The sequence below is a fragment of the Fusarium solani genome (genome assembly GCF_023522795.1).
Source record: "Fusarium solani strain SB1 chromosome Unknown bctg00000000, whole genome shotgun sequence".
Classification (NCBI taxonomy): Eukaryota; Fungi; Ascomycota; class Sordariomycetes; order Hypocreales; family Nectriaceae; genus Fusarium; species Fusarium solani.
In genome coordinates, this window is record NW_027072157.1 from 707,005 (window position 1) to 722,526 (window position 15,522).

Here is a 15,522-nt window from a genome sequence, read left to right on the forward strand (position 1 = left end):
TTCTTGCTTCTACCAAGCTCCTAATGGCTGCACCATTATCCAGTTGTGCAGCATCTCGTCTCACACGAGCATTGGCTGGCTATGACCCTCGCCTAGTAGGCCTCCTGTGCGATCACGAGGCGCAGCAGCTTCAACCTCCACAGGCGGCATCCGCATGCCACCTCCAACTCAGTCCATTCCACTGCGACATGGCCGCTCTGCCTACGGACAAACCGCCAGCTGAGATGGTGGTGTGCACCCCTTTCCGGAAGGATAACTGGGATCTCATGCCCACCCTGGCCTGGTTTTTGGGGGCCAGAGTGGAAAGACGGTCTTTTGGTGTTGGCCATGTCTCTTTTTTATCTATCTACTCACTGCCATCGCGTATCCTAGCTTCCGTCTCCCCCTGCGACCGTCTTTTGCGACCCCATTCAATGAGGACGCCGCCTTATAAGCTTGTGTGCTTCCCTGATGACTGCATAATGGGCGCCTTGTCTGCTTCTTGACATAAATCCACACGAGGCTGCGAACTTGATCTATTTCAACTGATCAGCAAACAACTTCCCCCTCCAAAAAGCATCTGCCTTGCATCTACAGCTACCCATCGCCGACACGATGAACTTTGGCGGGGCATCGCCTTCGGGTCTCAGACCCCCAGTGTCGTCTGCCTCGCCCAGCGGCTCCAACAACACCACGACTGGACGACCGCAGCTATGGACGCCTTCTTCCCAGCGAAAGGTGTCGCGGCTTTACCTCTACACGACGCTCTCGCTCGACAAGATCATGGCTGTAGTCCATGCCAAGTCCCCCGATCCTGTTCCTGGGTGCGTTTGCCTCCCCCGCCTGCCTAGCTTTGTGAGACTTTGGTGCTGATGAGACGTCATAGTATTGAATCCGCCAACAAGAAGCTCAATTCGTTGCTCAACAAGCAGCCTCGATGGTTGCACCCGCGAAACGAGGAGGATATGGGTCGTCGATTGGACGAGCTTGCATTATCACCCACTCGCACGACTTCTAGCTGGAACTCGATCAATTCGCAGGCTCGCATCCCTAACAACTCGATACCCTCGCTCAACCCGAACCCCACGCCGCATCTCATGAGGAACAATGGCATCAGCCCTACGCTCGAGGTTCCTCCTTTCAATCAATTCCCTACTCAACAACATACGCCGAATAGATCTGTTCCTCTCCAGCAGGCTAGGGCGGCGCCGAATCAGCAACAAAACAACGATGGTGTTTTTCAGCAATTCCTCCGAAGCACAAGTTTCATGTCGGCATCCACAGACCGCACCACTGGGACCCTGCACCGTCTGCTCAACGACTACTCTGACGCATACGTCAAGAGCGTCAAGAGGCTCGTTAAGAGATACACCGCGCCCATCAATTATCGAGGAGCGAGTCTTTCACCCATCTCGGACGACGAGCCTTCTTATTCAACCTGGATGAACGATTCCGACTCGCCGCCTCCTCTGCCCAACGGACCTGACCATCTCCCTGGCGACTTTCTACTTCTCGATGAGCTTTTCGGACAACAGCCTCCATGCTTCAAAGAGACGGAGCAGCACATCAAGAAGTCATGCTTGTGTCGTCCCAACGAAGAGATTCAAGAGCCGGCCTGGGTGACAGTGCACAGGGTATCCAACGGCGTCCACAGAATGCTCCAGTACAGCAACGACGGTATAAAGGTCGAAGATCGCGATCCCTTTGGCAACACAATTCTTCATTTCATGGCGGCACGAGGATTGATATTGAAAGACCACCTTTTCCAGGCTCTCCTGCTGAACCCGAGCCCTCACATTCTCAACGCACAAAACACGGCTGGCCAGACTCTGCTGCATGTCCTCCACCACAGCTGGTCCGACAACGAGACCTTTTTGTGCGAGCTGCTGCGCAGTCTGGCCCAGAGGAACTTTGACTTTGGCGCCCGCGATCACTATGGACGTTCCTTTTCACACATCCTCCTCGCTAGGGATGTTTCCCCCGAAGTGCGCAACTTTTTCCTTCGGATTTGTCAGAGTGACAATTGCACCAAGCGGGACGCCTTCAACGTGACGCCCACGTTTGCCCTTCGGCCTGAGCCTACGCCCGGCATCAACAGGGCTTACACCCAAGCGATGGACCTCGACCCTCCGGTACCGGCCTCGGTGCCTGAAGAGGATGACGATGCTGAGCCGTACCATGTTAGTGCTGTTACACAAGAGGCTCGGCTGCTCGAGTTTATCGGCAAAGCCTCCCTCAATCCTAGTTTAGAGGATTCAGAAGGCCGCAATGGATTGCACTGTCTCGCCGCAGCGACGCTTAGCAAATCTAGCGTCCTTCACAAGCATGGTCTGGATGAGCAGGGAGAGCCTAGCGATCGCCCACGCAGAAAGGACAGGGCGCCCAAGGACCTGGATTCTTGCACCGAGCGATACAACCTGCGTTTGAGCCTTTTGGAAGGTCTCCTCGAAGCGCAGGCTGACCCGAACCACTACGATATCCACGGCTACACTCCGCTTATGGCATTTGCCGCACAGCTCCCAGAGGACGACGATTATAAGGTCGGGGGCAAGATTTTGCACAAGCTCGTGGAAGCTGGTGCAGACATCAACGCTCGCAACCGGTCTGGCGAGACAGCACTGCACGTGGCTGTCCGCTGCGGCCGGAAGCTTGCGGTGAAGCAACTCGTCGAAGACGGCGCTTCGGTTCATGCCCGGGATGCGGCAGGCCGGAGTGTTCTGGACGTGGCCGACGTCAAGATGAAAGGCCTGAGCGGACAAGACACGGAGCAGTATGCTCACCTCGAGGCTTGCCGGGCGTGGCTGAGCGGACAGACGGGCAAGGCTGTGCAGAACCCGACAGTGATGCAGGAGTGGGGAGTGACTATGGCATGAGAGATGAGTTGATGAGTTGATGTATATATACGTTTCCTGGTCTGGGTAGGGTAGGGGTTTTGATTTATGGCGTTTTGGATTAGAGGTGGATACCCACGTATATCTCAGGGGCAAAAGTAGCGGCCATAGACTTGGAAATATCATCTCCTCAGTTTGATCTATGCAAGACATGTATTGTATATGTCAATGGTCAATTACTCCTCCTTTTCCTGGATCTATCTAGGAAAAGACAAGTTTGTATGTTAAATCAGTTCCCTCTATCTAGTAGCTAAATTTTTGCTTGACAAGCTCCTCGCTAAGCTTCCACGTCTTGTCGGCCTCGATGGTGTCCCTCGCCCAGGCCTTGACCGTGTCGACGTAGGGGTCAGAGACGCGGGACTCAAGGAGGTAAGCGCCGTTGCTCGCTATTCAGAGTTAGCACAGTGTCAAAATATTTGAAAACGAGCCTTGCTCACCCTTGATGTTGGGGTCGAATGCAGCAAAGGCATGCGTAGCTGCTCCGACCTCTATAGGGACGGCTTCAAAGAACTCCCAACCTTCGGAGTGGCCGCGCGAGCGATGGGCTTCGACTAGAGGCTAGTTAGCATTGGCGTTCTGGGGATGGATAAAAAAAAAGACTTACGAAAACTCTTGAGATCCTTGTCAGGGGATGCAAAGTCCAGGTGGTTTCCCAAGTTGGTCGTCATGATGAGGCCAGGGTGCACGCTATACGCCTGGAGACCTCGGCTTCCCAGCTTCTGAGCCAGGGATAGCGAGAAGAGCATGTTTGCCGTCTTGGCCTGTCCGTAAGCCGTCCACCTGTCATACGTCTCGCCCTTCTGTCTCGAGTTAGCTAACATGCTGGATGACGATCGTTGAGGGGGGATTTACGCTAAAGTGAGGATCGTAGTGGCGGACGGGGCTGAAGCTGTGACCGTTGCTAGAAACGTTGACAACGCGTGGAGACTTGGAGGCGAGGATTTTGTCCATGATGAGGTTTGTCAAGAGAAAGTGACCAAGATGATCAGCAGCAAACTGCATTTCAAAGCCATCCGACGTCGTAGCATAAGGAATAGCCATGACACCCGCATTATTAACAACGACATCAATCTCGGGCACGTCGCCCCAGCCATTCACCTCTTCAGCAGCCTTGCGCACCGAGTCCATGGAGCTCAAGTCGACGATCAGGTGGCGAGTCTTGACACCCGGATGAGCTGCGCTGACGGTCTCGGAGAGCTCTTGGAGCTTGGAGGCGGTGCGGCCGGCGAGGATGAGGAGTTCTGGGGATGCGGCGGCGGTGGCTTCGACAAAGGTTGCGCCGAGGCCCTTGGGCGTTACGCCTGTTGTGAGGATTGTTTTGCCCTTGATGATGGAGGCGTAGTCGGCGACGAGCTCGCTGATGGGGGTGGAAGAAGTGTAAGGGGCCATTGTGATTGCTCTGGATGGGATGAGATGGAGATGGGTCACAGATCGAGTTGCGATTGAGTTGGGATGAGATTGTGATGCGTTACAATCAAGTGAGATGTGGTTGAGATTTTGTTGGTTGGCGTTCTCAAGTGAGCAGAACATGAAATCTTTATACTTGACTCCATTTCTAAAGTCCGAAACTCGATCCTCGTGGATAAACTCATGGTTTCTTGCTGACGCCAGCAACTTTTGGTGCAAGTCGCGATGCTGGCGTCAGCCAAACCCGGTTTTGTGGGGCCGTGATGGCGTCAGGTCTGAAGGAGTCTTGTTAACGCCGAAACACGTCATGGAAGCAAGTATTGGGGCCGAAAACAGCGAGAATATTGTTTGAATAGGTGGCAGGAGTGAATTTGAGCCATATTGGGACTTACCATCAATCTTCAATGATGAGGAGGACACGTCGGGCATGATGTTCAAGTCACCGGGGCTGTTCGGTCAGAGGCCCCGCTTTTCGCCGTTCCGAGTCGCCATGGCACGGTTCGCGAAGACGGAGATGGACGGCGAGAGTGGACAAAGGAAGCGCCTTTTGAATGAGGGAGGCGGGTATAATAGAGACTGACAAAGAATAAAGCTGCCGAAACCATCCGTCCGCGAAAACGACTCTAGAAAACAAGCAGCACGTTAACAGGGCTGCCGAAAAGACTGTGCTGAACAACACCATGGCTTGCCAGCCACCCAGAACCGCAAGCAGTGAAGAAAGGATAGGACGGCCCCAGATAGGCAACTCTTATATAAAAGGACAAATGAGAATAGGTGAGCCTCACCCCAAGGAAACACGCCTGGATCATCTGTCAGAGGCCATTGCCAAATCAGGCTGCTGACCAGGTTGCTATTGGCGCAGGCTTTTAGTGGATGGAGCCCGCTGTGGGTGCTAGCTTGGGGCGATCGTAAACTCAAATCGACGATGATGGTCGAGTGTGAGATGCCATAAGGAGCGAGAATCTTTGAAATTCGTGGGGAAATGGCGTCAAATATTGTTGATGCGACAAGTGTTGTTGTCTGTCAAGTCCAGCGAAGCAGTCTTGGAACAATTAGTAGCGGTTCGAACGGAGAAGCTGGATGACTTACCACATGTAGGTAGACATGTATCGTATCGTTCATCCGTACAAGATCAAAGACGAAAGACGTCATCCAGAGGAATCGAGCTTGGCCTCGACGGCGCGCAGGATGGCTTCCATGCGTCGCTTGTTCTGTCGTCGGCTTTCTCGGCTGCTGACCTGAGGCTTGAAGACCATCGGAGCGCGGAGACGATACTCGGGGTGGTCTGGGGCGAGCTGGTCCGATGGAGCGAGGTAACGGCTTAGGCTGTACTGGCGATCTTCTGGGACGGCTACCGGAAGGGCAACGGCATTGCGATTATTGCCGTTGGTTGATGAGTTGTTCGATGCTGCTTTTCTGAGCGGGTTCGTGTTAGTGACGTCCTTGCAAGTCTTGGCAGGTGTCTCACTCTGAAAGGTTCAAGTAGCACACAGCATCAGTGGAGGAAGTATTGGAGGCCATGGTATCGAGGGTTTTTGTACGACTAGCTCAACAGAAAACGGTGCTTCCATTGAATACAGCAACAGGTACAATTGCAAAACCCAGGATACAAGGTCGGCGGCGTGTTGATCCCGCAATCGGCGAGAGGGGTGATTGGCTGAGTGTGGCCGTTGAAGAAAGGACCCTGAAAATCGAAATCCCGGAAAAGGGAGATCAGTGAAGATCCCGTCCCAGGGATTGCCAGAGCAGGAAACAGGGAGAAACAAGTGCCAATAATTGAGATGCTGAGGAAAATAAGGCCAAAAATCGAAACCATTCGGAGGAACTGGCCCTCTTTTAAAAAAAAAAAAAGTGAGAGCTGACAGCCCAACTCCTCAAGAGCAATGACATGACGGAGCTACACAGGCGTTCGCCCTTTGCCCCAACAAGCTCACTTCAGCCGCATGCCCCCTAACGCTCAGAGACGATCATGCGTTCTAGACCCCGAGGACGCAGTTGCACCGTTCGGTATGCCTCATGGGTGGTGTGGGCAAGGATACGAATCAGGGTCCTGAATGACGTCACTGGCTTGTAGCCGACGGGGCGGCTCGTGTCTGGGGTCCGCTAGGCTGACTTTTGACGGCTCAATTCAGAAAATGCCCTTCTCCTTTCAACCACATTGACGATGGCATCCTATAGTAGAGAGAAATGATGTCACTTTCTAACGATTTTGGGCCTCGCCGGATGAAGCCGTGTTGATGTGTCGAATATTGGTTGATGGTTTGTCTCATCTCGAGTCCAAGTCCTACGGAATACGCACGGTACATTCAATCTCACTGTGGGACCAAGTTGTAAAGGACTCGAGGTTGTGAGACGGAGTTTGAATGCCCTTGATCAACAACATTGGCCAATAGGAATAGTGACAAGAACGGCCAAGAGACCCTAGATTGATCATCGAGATAGAATTCCCTCACAAACCCCGATCAAAGACCCTGATCTGCAAGTCTAGACCGCGGCCTTTTTCGGAGAATGACGATGTGCCAGACACTGGTGCACGCGGCCTCCAACGCACACTAACCCAAGGGTTCATTCAACTTGGAAATGCCCCTGTCCAATGTGCAAGCCCAGACTACTGCTGATGACGTCGATCCTTTCGGGCAGGCTCTCACAGGAATCCTTTGGCGGCAGAGACGCCCAATCATGGGATTCTCTCGGCGTCGAGTCCGCCTTGCGTGAATGCAGTAAGCGACTGCCGCGCGGCACTGCGCAAGCGCAAGAGTTAGCATCTCATGTTGGATGCAACCTCTTGGGAGGAAGCTGAACACGGTGATCGGCGCTTGGTTGCCTTTTTCCTTAGACGCGCTTTTTTTCTGAGTCAATTGTAGGTGTAGTTGTCAAACGGGGTTCCCTCTTCTCCCGCTGGGCATTCCGGCTCGCTTGAAGCACAGTGTGGATGTGACATTGTCTACTTTCATGCAATGAATCAGGCCCCGAGTTCTTCGTCTGGCCTGAAAAATGAGTCTTGCACAGGGTTACACGACATTGAGCTCAGGCTGAATACTGGAGAAGAGGACGATCTTGGAAGTGAGATGAGGCAAATTGTCCAGCACAAGTACTGGGCAACTTTTAGGAGGTCTTTAGTATCTCCTCATCTTAACCATCTAACAGTCATACTAGAATATATTGAAAAATATCTAAGGCAAGGTAGAACTGTTGGAAAGCCTCTTTTAATATTTACCAAGACTGAGCTTAGGTAGCCACTGTTGTGATTCTTACGTTAGGATCCCTCTTGGCGCTTCAAACCCATCAAGATCAGATCAAATGGTCTTTGCGATTCGACCAGGATCCGTGGCTTAGTCTTTGAGGTGCAGTTGCTGGGGATGAGTATGGGAGTACTGTGGCGAGGGGGCATCTAAATCGATCAGCAAATGCACCGGTGTAGAATAGGCGAGTGGAGTTTTCACTTGCGCATTTCACGTTGCCAATGGAGGGTTCCTGTGTCACTGCGCTCTCGTGTAACGTTGAAGGTTGAGTGACGAAGAGAGAAAATCCGATGTGGCGTGGTAATTCATATTGGATAGGCTGATAATTAAGTAAAGGGCACTTGGGGCTGAACTAGCTGTGAACGGAAGAGAAAATATTGATGTAGATAGTTTGTAATTGGGAAAATACGGTTGGTTTGATTGATATCTTTGTCAAGGGTTGGATGCATGTTTGGAGTATGCGAGTCCTGGAGGGCTCTCACTGAGAGAGCAGCAACACGCTCTCCCCACGGAATCACCGAGTCCCATGTCGAGTCAACCGATCCGCAAATGGATGTCTTGATCCATTTGTGAGATGACCAAAGTACTAATCACGGGTTCATGGAGAGTTGTGTGCTCAAGTCATCTCCATATCAAGGTTACTGATGTCGGATGGTACCTGGTTCGAGGGTTCGGTTCTCAGCTGAAATGGCCAGTTACAACGTCACCCACCAAGACTATTTGGCCTGATCCCATCGCTATATCATCTTCGAATCTGCTTCAATCCAAGAGTCCTGCCAACTTTCGAATTCATGGCGTCACACTTCACCTTTGTCCCGTCTCTCGCGTCGTCTATCATTGCGAAGCCCATGGCCTTTAGGCTCTTTTAATAGGGCATCCTGAGAACTTCTGCGGCAGCCATTGTCAACTTCAACTCACTTCAACCTGCTCCGACCATGGCGAGACTTCAGGTTCCTAAGAGGAGCCATAGTGTCGCTCCGGGCTAGAGACTAGCATGTCGATCTGGGTCACCTTTGAGGCGACCAACTGGCGCCAGGTTTCTGGAACCAACACCATTCTTCATGAAGGATGTTCGGCACCTCGTTGGGATGAAGGACTGCTCATCCGAGGAGTTAAATCTGATCTCTAAATCCATTAACAGAAAAAGCGCACCCGTAAATTTCTACCTACCCAAACACCCATGAGCTGGAAGCTAGCAGGGACCTAACAAACGAGAAAGCCGCCAGTCGTCGCTTCCAGTCCGTTTGAAGCATTGTGAAGTTGGTCGCAAACAAGTCAGGTGCCTATGTCACATCTGCTCCTGGTATCATATTCGACCCAAAGCTAGATCAATCCAGTTCCAGCTCATTTGTCCTCGTGGCAAGACCTGATTTAAGAATAGGTAGGTGGGTGCGTCGACGTGGCTACCCGATGCAGGGAGGCGGTCTAAGATTGATGTCGGGTCACTTGACCACTTGCCCGAGATTCGGAAGATGTATCAATGGATAAGGACTAGAATTTCTAAAATTTAGGAGTAATACGAGGACTATTATGTGAAATTTAAAGCAATTTCATCATAATCATCATAATTGTGAGCATATTTATTAGGTACGTCTGAGCCCGCGTTTGGGTAAGTTAGGATTGTCGTGAGCAAACGTGGCTGCCTGGGAAGCAATTCACAAGGGCCATTGTAAACTCTCACAGCATTTTCGGAATAATAACGGACGGAGATTTACCTGGCCGAGCAATTTCGTGTAAAACGAAGCTATTGCAAGGATATTCCGTTAGCAAATCATCAACACTGTGCCTGAATCACGTAGCCGCTGTGAACGTCGTCCATTCAGCCCAGCTGGTTCGGATAGTGGCTATCGTGGCGCTGGGCTGCCTGTTTGGCGGCTCAAGCTTGTCCTTCCAGGGGACCTTCCTTAGGCACACAGCCACTGTCGACCCCGCTGCCTGCGAGCTTCCCCGCCATACATGCACGCCGGGAGGCTTTCGGGGTCGTTTACCTTCTCCGACCTCACTCGCTCTTTTTTACCCTTTAAATCTCCAACTCCATCCATTCTCTGTATCTTCAGGTCCTCCTTCGCTCTCTAGATCCTCGGTCGCCTCCCCCAGCTGCTCTTGCTGTTGCGTCTCTTTCGTTTTCTCCCCCTCATTCATGATCACGAGATACCGATAACGCTCGTGCCCCACGTCATATCATGGCGACGACCGACCGTGATAACGACGCCCAGCACGGCATCGCGTTTCAGATTCCCGCCTCTTCACCGGCGGATGCAGAGGTCTTTTCGGAGAGAATGGAGGAACCTCCCATCAAGTTCGAGATACCCGACAACTGCCGCACGTTTTCGCCTTTCCCCCGTCTTCCACCGGAGCTCCGCCATCAGATATGGGAGGCTACTTTGACGACGCCCGGGATGCACTTCCTCAAGGTTGATACCGAGTATGAGCCATCTTCTGGTCGTGGGAGGTGGTGGATTAGAGACTTTTCTTCTCCTCATGATCTCATCGAGGACGATCATGATGAGAATGCTGACCCCGTTGCGCTCGAGGTGAAGAGAGAGTCACGGCCGATTTCGGTACAGTATGGCTCGCTGAGACCGCTTTATCCTACTCGCCAAGCCGACATCTCCTACTACACTAGCCTGCATCAACAACTTGCGAAGCTGTCAGTCACCTGCAACGAGGCTGCTGCTATTGCAAAGAGCCTGGCAGGTCGATCCGACACATTCCGCCTAGACAACGGTCGCATCATCAGCCTGGGCTGCTCTTCAGACGTCATCTACCTTGAGTATGTTCCGCCTGATGTTTTTGAGAGTGGTTTCCGCTTCTTCAGATCTCTTCACTGTGAGGGCCTCGATCAGATTCGAAAAGTTGCGGTTCGGTACTGCCACAAGTGGAACGAGCAGCGGACGCCTCGGCGATGCCCAAATTGCGGTCAGCTTCACCCGTCCCCAGATGTCGTCAAGCACCCAAACCACATTTACCGGTTCCTGGCCCAATATCTTCCAAACCTCGAGCAATTCTACTTTGTGGACTACTTTATCCTGCGGAAAACCGACGCTGCAACACAACCTACCGGGGAAGGCAGCGACTTGGGGGCAAAGCCTCGAGGTAGGTGACACCAGAACACAGATGGTGGCTGAATGAGGCTGACTCTGGAACAGCGAATCCCCAGCCGCGCACATTTCAGGGCGGAAACAGGACCTACTGTGAAGTCAACGACCATGACTGGAACGTCCGACCTGTAGTCTGGGAGATGAAGTCCTGGCTGCAAGAACAGTTCGTCAAGTACGCAAAAACCAGCAAACTCAGCAAGCACCGAAACCCCGAAAAGGTCCAGTTTGGAGTTCTGGCCTGCGAATGGACCGTCGGGCCACCAACAGAGGCAACGAGAGGACCGATAACACCGGTCAAGAAGGGTCGCAACAAGAGGAGACTATCGGAGGACCACAGCCCGTCGAGGAGTCGACGCCTAAATATCCAGAGGGCATCGGCCACTCCACCTCAAAACCTGCCCCAGGAGGCGACGCGCGGTTTCGCATTTGTTTTTGGCGCACAGGAGGAGGCGAGCAATGAGTTTGACTTTACGATTTCGATTCCCCTATAATGACCTTGAGACGCTTTGGCCTTTACGATTGCGAGGAGTTGGTAGGGAAAGAAAGGAAAGGGAATGGGAGTTAAGGATATTTCGGCGTGCTTTTTCTCTTAATGACGAAGCAGTCTCGGCTGTATTGGCAGCTGCATGAATAGAACTGATGGATTGGAATCAGTATTAAATCGCTCTTAGAGGAGTAGAGTTATCCCAATTCACAAACAAGACTCTCAAGACCTCACGACTCCTAATTAGAAATCCCTTTTACGCTATGCTCGGGAAACTCGCTGCCGGGGTCTTTCACTCCTTTCCATCACGAAGCATCAATGCCCATCATGGAAAACTCTACAAACATCTCCTTGATCAACCTCGTCATCTCTATCAGTTTGCCTGGTCGTGCTGTCCACATCCCTTCCATAGCCCCCAACTCCACGTTTACCATGTCCCTGTACCGTTGACATGTCAACAGGCCAGTCCATGCACTGCGGTTTGACCAGATACTAGGCAAGCCCAGAACGATGTTGATCTGACTGAGGACGTGGCGCACGAGCTCGGAAAAGAGAATGAACTGGGTCGATGCCTCGACAATAGGGACGCGTGCGTATTCCATTGGGGCAGGCCGGATGAGATCCTGGTTTGTGTCGCTTATCGAGTCGTAGATACACTTGAGGATGAACTCAAAGTGCTTGATGAGCTGGACGTAACAGGATATGACGAGGAACATAGTGGGTGAGTCAAAGACAGGAGGAAGAGAAGGTGTAGTGCCAGCCGCACCAGGAGGCGACCCAGTTGAGGAAGGCGACGTTGTTCCAGATAGAACAGGGTCAATTACCAGTGCTGTCAAGTCTGAACGCGCTGTGCGACCCCGATGGGTTACTGTTCGGGTACCGAGTTGTCGATGCAACGCTTTGATGACAACGAGAAACTCTTGAGCTGATTTCATAACCATTTGAAGATTTTCATAACCGCTGATGGAGGCGTAGGAGTCGCAGATAAATTCATCAAAGGGTGTGTTTTCCCTGACGTGCGTCACATGGTTCCAGCCCTTGTGAATCTCCACGTTGAGCTTTGAGAGTGTCTCAAAGTGTAGCTTGGTCGGCACAATGATGCGCTGCTCGACACCTGGAGGATCAAGTTGACGCACGGCAGGCCAGTTCTCCATGGGAAAGGGTAGATTCTCAGGGTCGTAGGAGCAAAACGAGTCGAGGTTCCAGTTGAAGCCAGACATGGGATCGTCGAGCAGGCCCTGCAAGAACTGCATATCCTCTGAAGAGCGGTCTTGGCTGCGGGAATCTACCGGGTTCAATGCAACCTCGGAGGGTTTCCTTAGCACGAGGTCTTTCTTGGGGGGCCTCCCGACGCGCCGCTGTAGGCCGGGCTGACACGGCAGATCGAGACGTGTGCAACGCGCGCATGAAGCTGATGGGCCGACGGGACGCGCGCAGCGTAGCTTCTGACGACGACATCGCTCACAAGCAGAGCGGACCTGGTTTGGATGGGGAGACGGATGCATCGTTTGAGGTGGCTAGCTTTGTTGTGTGTAAGAGTGGAATGTTAGATCGCGGTAACGGAGGCTGAAGGGTGAGGAGATTGATGGGTCCCGGTGGCTTGGTCCGTTCGGAGGCTTTTTGTGGGGCGGTCTCGGAAGGTTTCCCAGTGGAGGCTCGCCGGCCGGTATGGATTCAAGGCCGGAGCTCCGGGTTTTGGCGCTAGAGTAAGTGGATGTGCGGCATGGGATCGGTCGGGGTATCCATCTCCCCGTCCCTTGCGGACCGGAGGAAATGTCAAAGCCGTGTCTGCGAGAACTGGGTGCACAGCGACTTCTTTCTGCTGTGATTCTTCATATGTTGCTTCAAAGGGAAATGTGAGAGACGAGGTCGTGGGTACAGACGAGAATCATCCAATAGAAACCAGGCTCGCTGCCGGAACACAGATCGACGGAGAGCCGCCTCGGAGGGTTCGTACGCGGAGCCAAGCCACTCTTGGCTTCGTATGGCAGCGAAGAGCTTCTGACACACGCTGGGAGTCTTTTCAAAGTCCTTTTCTCGAGTACGTGGGCGATCGAAATTAAGAGCCAAGCCCCCAGGAAACGGTATTGATCTTTTCAACGTAGGTCCAGTCTCATTGACAAACAACTTGAACCATTTTATCGCCTTTTGACGTCCCTTCTCCCCTCGAGTCGCTACATGGATCAAGGTCGAGATGAGCTCGAAGCCAAAGTCGGCCAACATTGGCGTGTTGTGAGTGTAAATTGTAGGGAGCTCGAGGTCAGAACCATACAGGTCGGCGTTGAAATGCCAGTGACTTGCTCGGCTGGCAATCTGCACCTCAGGCTCAGGTCGATGGACGCCGCTACAGTGCGCCAACACGGCTCCATAGAGAGACCTGACATACTCATGAACACAACGTATTCCTTCCAAATCCCATTTCTGTAGCCGGTTGCCTCCTTTTACCGCAAGAAACCTGGTTCTTTCCGTGACACCCTCTGCCTTGACTCGCGGGTGTTCGACCTTGTAGAATAGCTCATATCTCAGAAACGTCTGTAAGAGCCTCTTCTTTTCATCATAGTTGAGCCTGCTCAAGTTGAACGGCTTATGGGTATATCTGGAATGACTCCGTCCTTTCGACACGTTGTCGAGGCAGAGGTATGCTCTCGGGATACTGGATGATGTTGCCTTGGACATGTAGTCGCTCATGTACTTGTGTAGTCGACGAAAGAGGCCGCCAAGTTTGACAATGTCTTTCCTATTCTCAGTCACGAGGGGGTTGGGGAATTGTCTGCGCGACCACTTTGCCATGTGGAGAGCAACCGCGGTCTCGTACTCGTCGTGAGGGGTGGCACGGGTCGTAGGAAAGTGAACGATAGCCATGGCATCTTGAAGGAGGTCATTGTCGAGATCGGTGGATAGCTGTTCCCGTGAAATGTATACTTTGTAGTGAAGAAAATGCTCCAGCATGACGGGCGATGCCTGACACAGTCGACCCATGTCATCCTCGGAACGGAGCAGGATGAGAATCTGAGCCCGGGTCTCCGACGAGAGTGATATAAAGGGATCCATGGATTCATTGAAGCGTTGCGACTGCCCATATGGATGTATTGAATGGTTAAGCTGTTGGTAGAACAAGACGTGGAATAATACTTGGAGAGGAATCTTGAGATGAAGCGTTGGCTCTTGAAATTGCAGGATCTTGCTAAGGATGCCGGTCGGTCGTCCCTTCCATGATTATTATTTAAGTCACTTGATCTTTCTGTCTTGCTCAGCTTGTTGCATTATTGTGCGCCGTCTTGACATTTTTTGAGAAGGAGGCTCTCAGTGCATCTTTGCGACCAAGAGTTGAGAGTGCATCAGTGAGTCCCGACCAAATCAACACAAAGAGTCGCAGACAAATAAATGAGATAATATGAGTTAGACCATACGAAGCTCAGGGTCGAGGGGAATTCAAGAAGTAGAAATCCGTATACGGGTATCGCTCTCCATGAGGCTGAGGGTGAAAGCCATCGCATATTGCCAATCAAAAGATCCACGTCCTGTGGTGCAGTTACGGCCTTAGAGTAAGCCACCGTCTCAAACAGATGAATCATGATCTAAATTCGATGGATGCGGCGATGTAAGTGCTGAGAGACAGCAGTTCTCCGCTCACCCTGTATCGTGGGAGTTGTGATCTACTCTTGATGGTGCACCCGCCATGACTCGATGTGTGACGGCCCTCTTGATATTTAGTAGGTATTTAGCTGAAATTTGAATCAGATGGATGATTTTAGTGTCTGGGGAGGCGCTGAAGTGATGATTTCAGTAAACAGCATACTCACCCTGGCTGTGTGTGAGAGTGTTGATTAATATGTTGGTTCTCACAAATTGAGCAACAGACTGTTGCTAACTCAACCACTTACACCACCCACCCCAGTAACTTATTTCGTATCGATCTCTGGAGAAATATTGGTAATTGCTTGTGAGTTCCCCGAGAATGGGCAAAGCCAGACCAGGATCTAAGTGTTGGTCAATAACTCCACCCACATGCCAACCATCCCTAGTCCGTGATTGGAGTCATCTCTTCCATCCAATTACAAGGCGTGGTGGCAGAGTGGTCTAATGCGATAGACTAGAAATCTATTCTCTTCGGAGGCGTCTGTTCGAATCAGGCCCACGTCGATTGGTGTTTCTTTTTGTCGGATTTCCATCTGAGTTCCTTTTTGCTATCTCATCTCTGGGCATGGAGAGAGCAGGCTTACAAGCTGATTATCCCTTAGCCAGATGCCAGCTTTTTGTCCCTATTCATCAGTTAGTGCGGGCTCCTTGGGCGATTTGTGAGCGCTGGTGTTGTGCGCAACTCGAAAAATCCTCCGTGGGTGCTGATGTAGTATGCTTCCCAATAAACGTATGCGAATGCGAGCTCTCAAAATGGGGAACACCACCCTAGTGTATCA

General features: G+C 51.9%; 6 protein-coding genes across 6 annotated transcripts; 2 read left to right on the plus strand and 4 right to left on the minus strand.

The window, feature by feature from the left end:
• Window positions 1-594: 594 nt before the first annotated feature.
• MRS44_000227 (uncharacterized protein) lies at window positions 595-2,852 on the plus strand (the record flags this gene model as incomplete). Its single annotated transcript, XM_046274044.2, has 2 exons — window positions 595-803; window positions 866-2,852. The coding sequence occupies 2 exons, from the start codon at window positions 595-597 to the stop codon at window positions 2,850-2,852; spliced, it is 2,196 nt and encodes a 731-aa protein (XP_046129646.2).
• Window positions 2,853-3,113: 261 nt separating this feature from the next.
• On the minus strand, window positions 3,114-4,259 carry MRS44_000228 (uncharacterized protein; the record flags this gene model as incomplete). The annotated part of the gene is made up of 4 exons (XM_046281426.2): window positions 3,114-3,256; window positions 3,308-3,421; window positions 3,475-3,670; window positions 3,723-4,259. The coding sequence occupies 4 exons, from the start codon at window positions 4,257-4,259 to the stop codon at window positions 3,114-3,116; spliced, it is 990 nt and encodes a 329-aa protein (XP_046129645.2).
• A 1,166-nt stretch (window positions 4,260-5,425) lies between these two features.
• On the minus strand, window positions 5,426-5,798 carry MRS44_000229 (uncharacterized protein; the record flags this gene model as incomplete). Its single annotated transcript, XM_065623947.1, has 2 exons — window positions 5,426-5,693; window positions 5,746-5,798. The coding sequence occupies 2 exons, from the start codon at window positions 5,796-5,798 to the stop codon at window positions 5,426-5,428; spliced, it is 321 nt and encodes a 106-aa protein (XP_065479686.1).
• A 3,904-nt stretch (window positions 5,799-9,702) lies between these two features.
• On the plus strand, window positions 9,703-11,111 carry MRS44_000230 (uncharacterized protein; the record flags this gene model as incomplete). Its single annotated transcript, XM_046278761.2, has 2 exons — window positions 9,703-10,615; window positions 10,669-11,111. 2 exons carry the CDS (start codon window positions 9,703-9,705, stop codon window positions 11,109-11,111), a joined length of 1,356 nt encoding a protein of 451 aa, XP_046129644.2.
• Window positions 11,112-11,409: 298 nt separating this feature from the next.
• On the minus strand, window positions 11,410-12,609 carry MRS44_000231 (uncharacterized protein; the record flags this gene model as incomplete). The annotated part of the gene is made up of 1 exon (XM_046274028.2): window positions 11,410-12,609. One exon carries the CDS (start codon window positions 12,607-12,609, stop codon window positions 11,410-11,412), a length of 1,200 nt encoding a protein of 399 aa, XP_046129643.2.
• A 271-nt stretch (window positions 12,610-12,880) lies between these two features.
• Window positions 12,881-14,155, minus strand: MRS44_000232 (uncharacterized protein; the record flags this gene model as incomplete). The annotated part of the gene is made up of 1 exon (XM_046270252.2): window positions 12,881-14,155. The coding sequence occupies one exon, from the start codon at window positions 14,153-14,155 to the stop codon at window positions 12,881-12,883; it is 1,275 nt and encodes a 424-aa protein (XP_046129642.2).
• Between the last annotated feature and the right edge of the window lie 1,367 nt (window positions 14,156-15,522).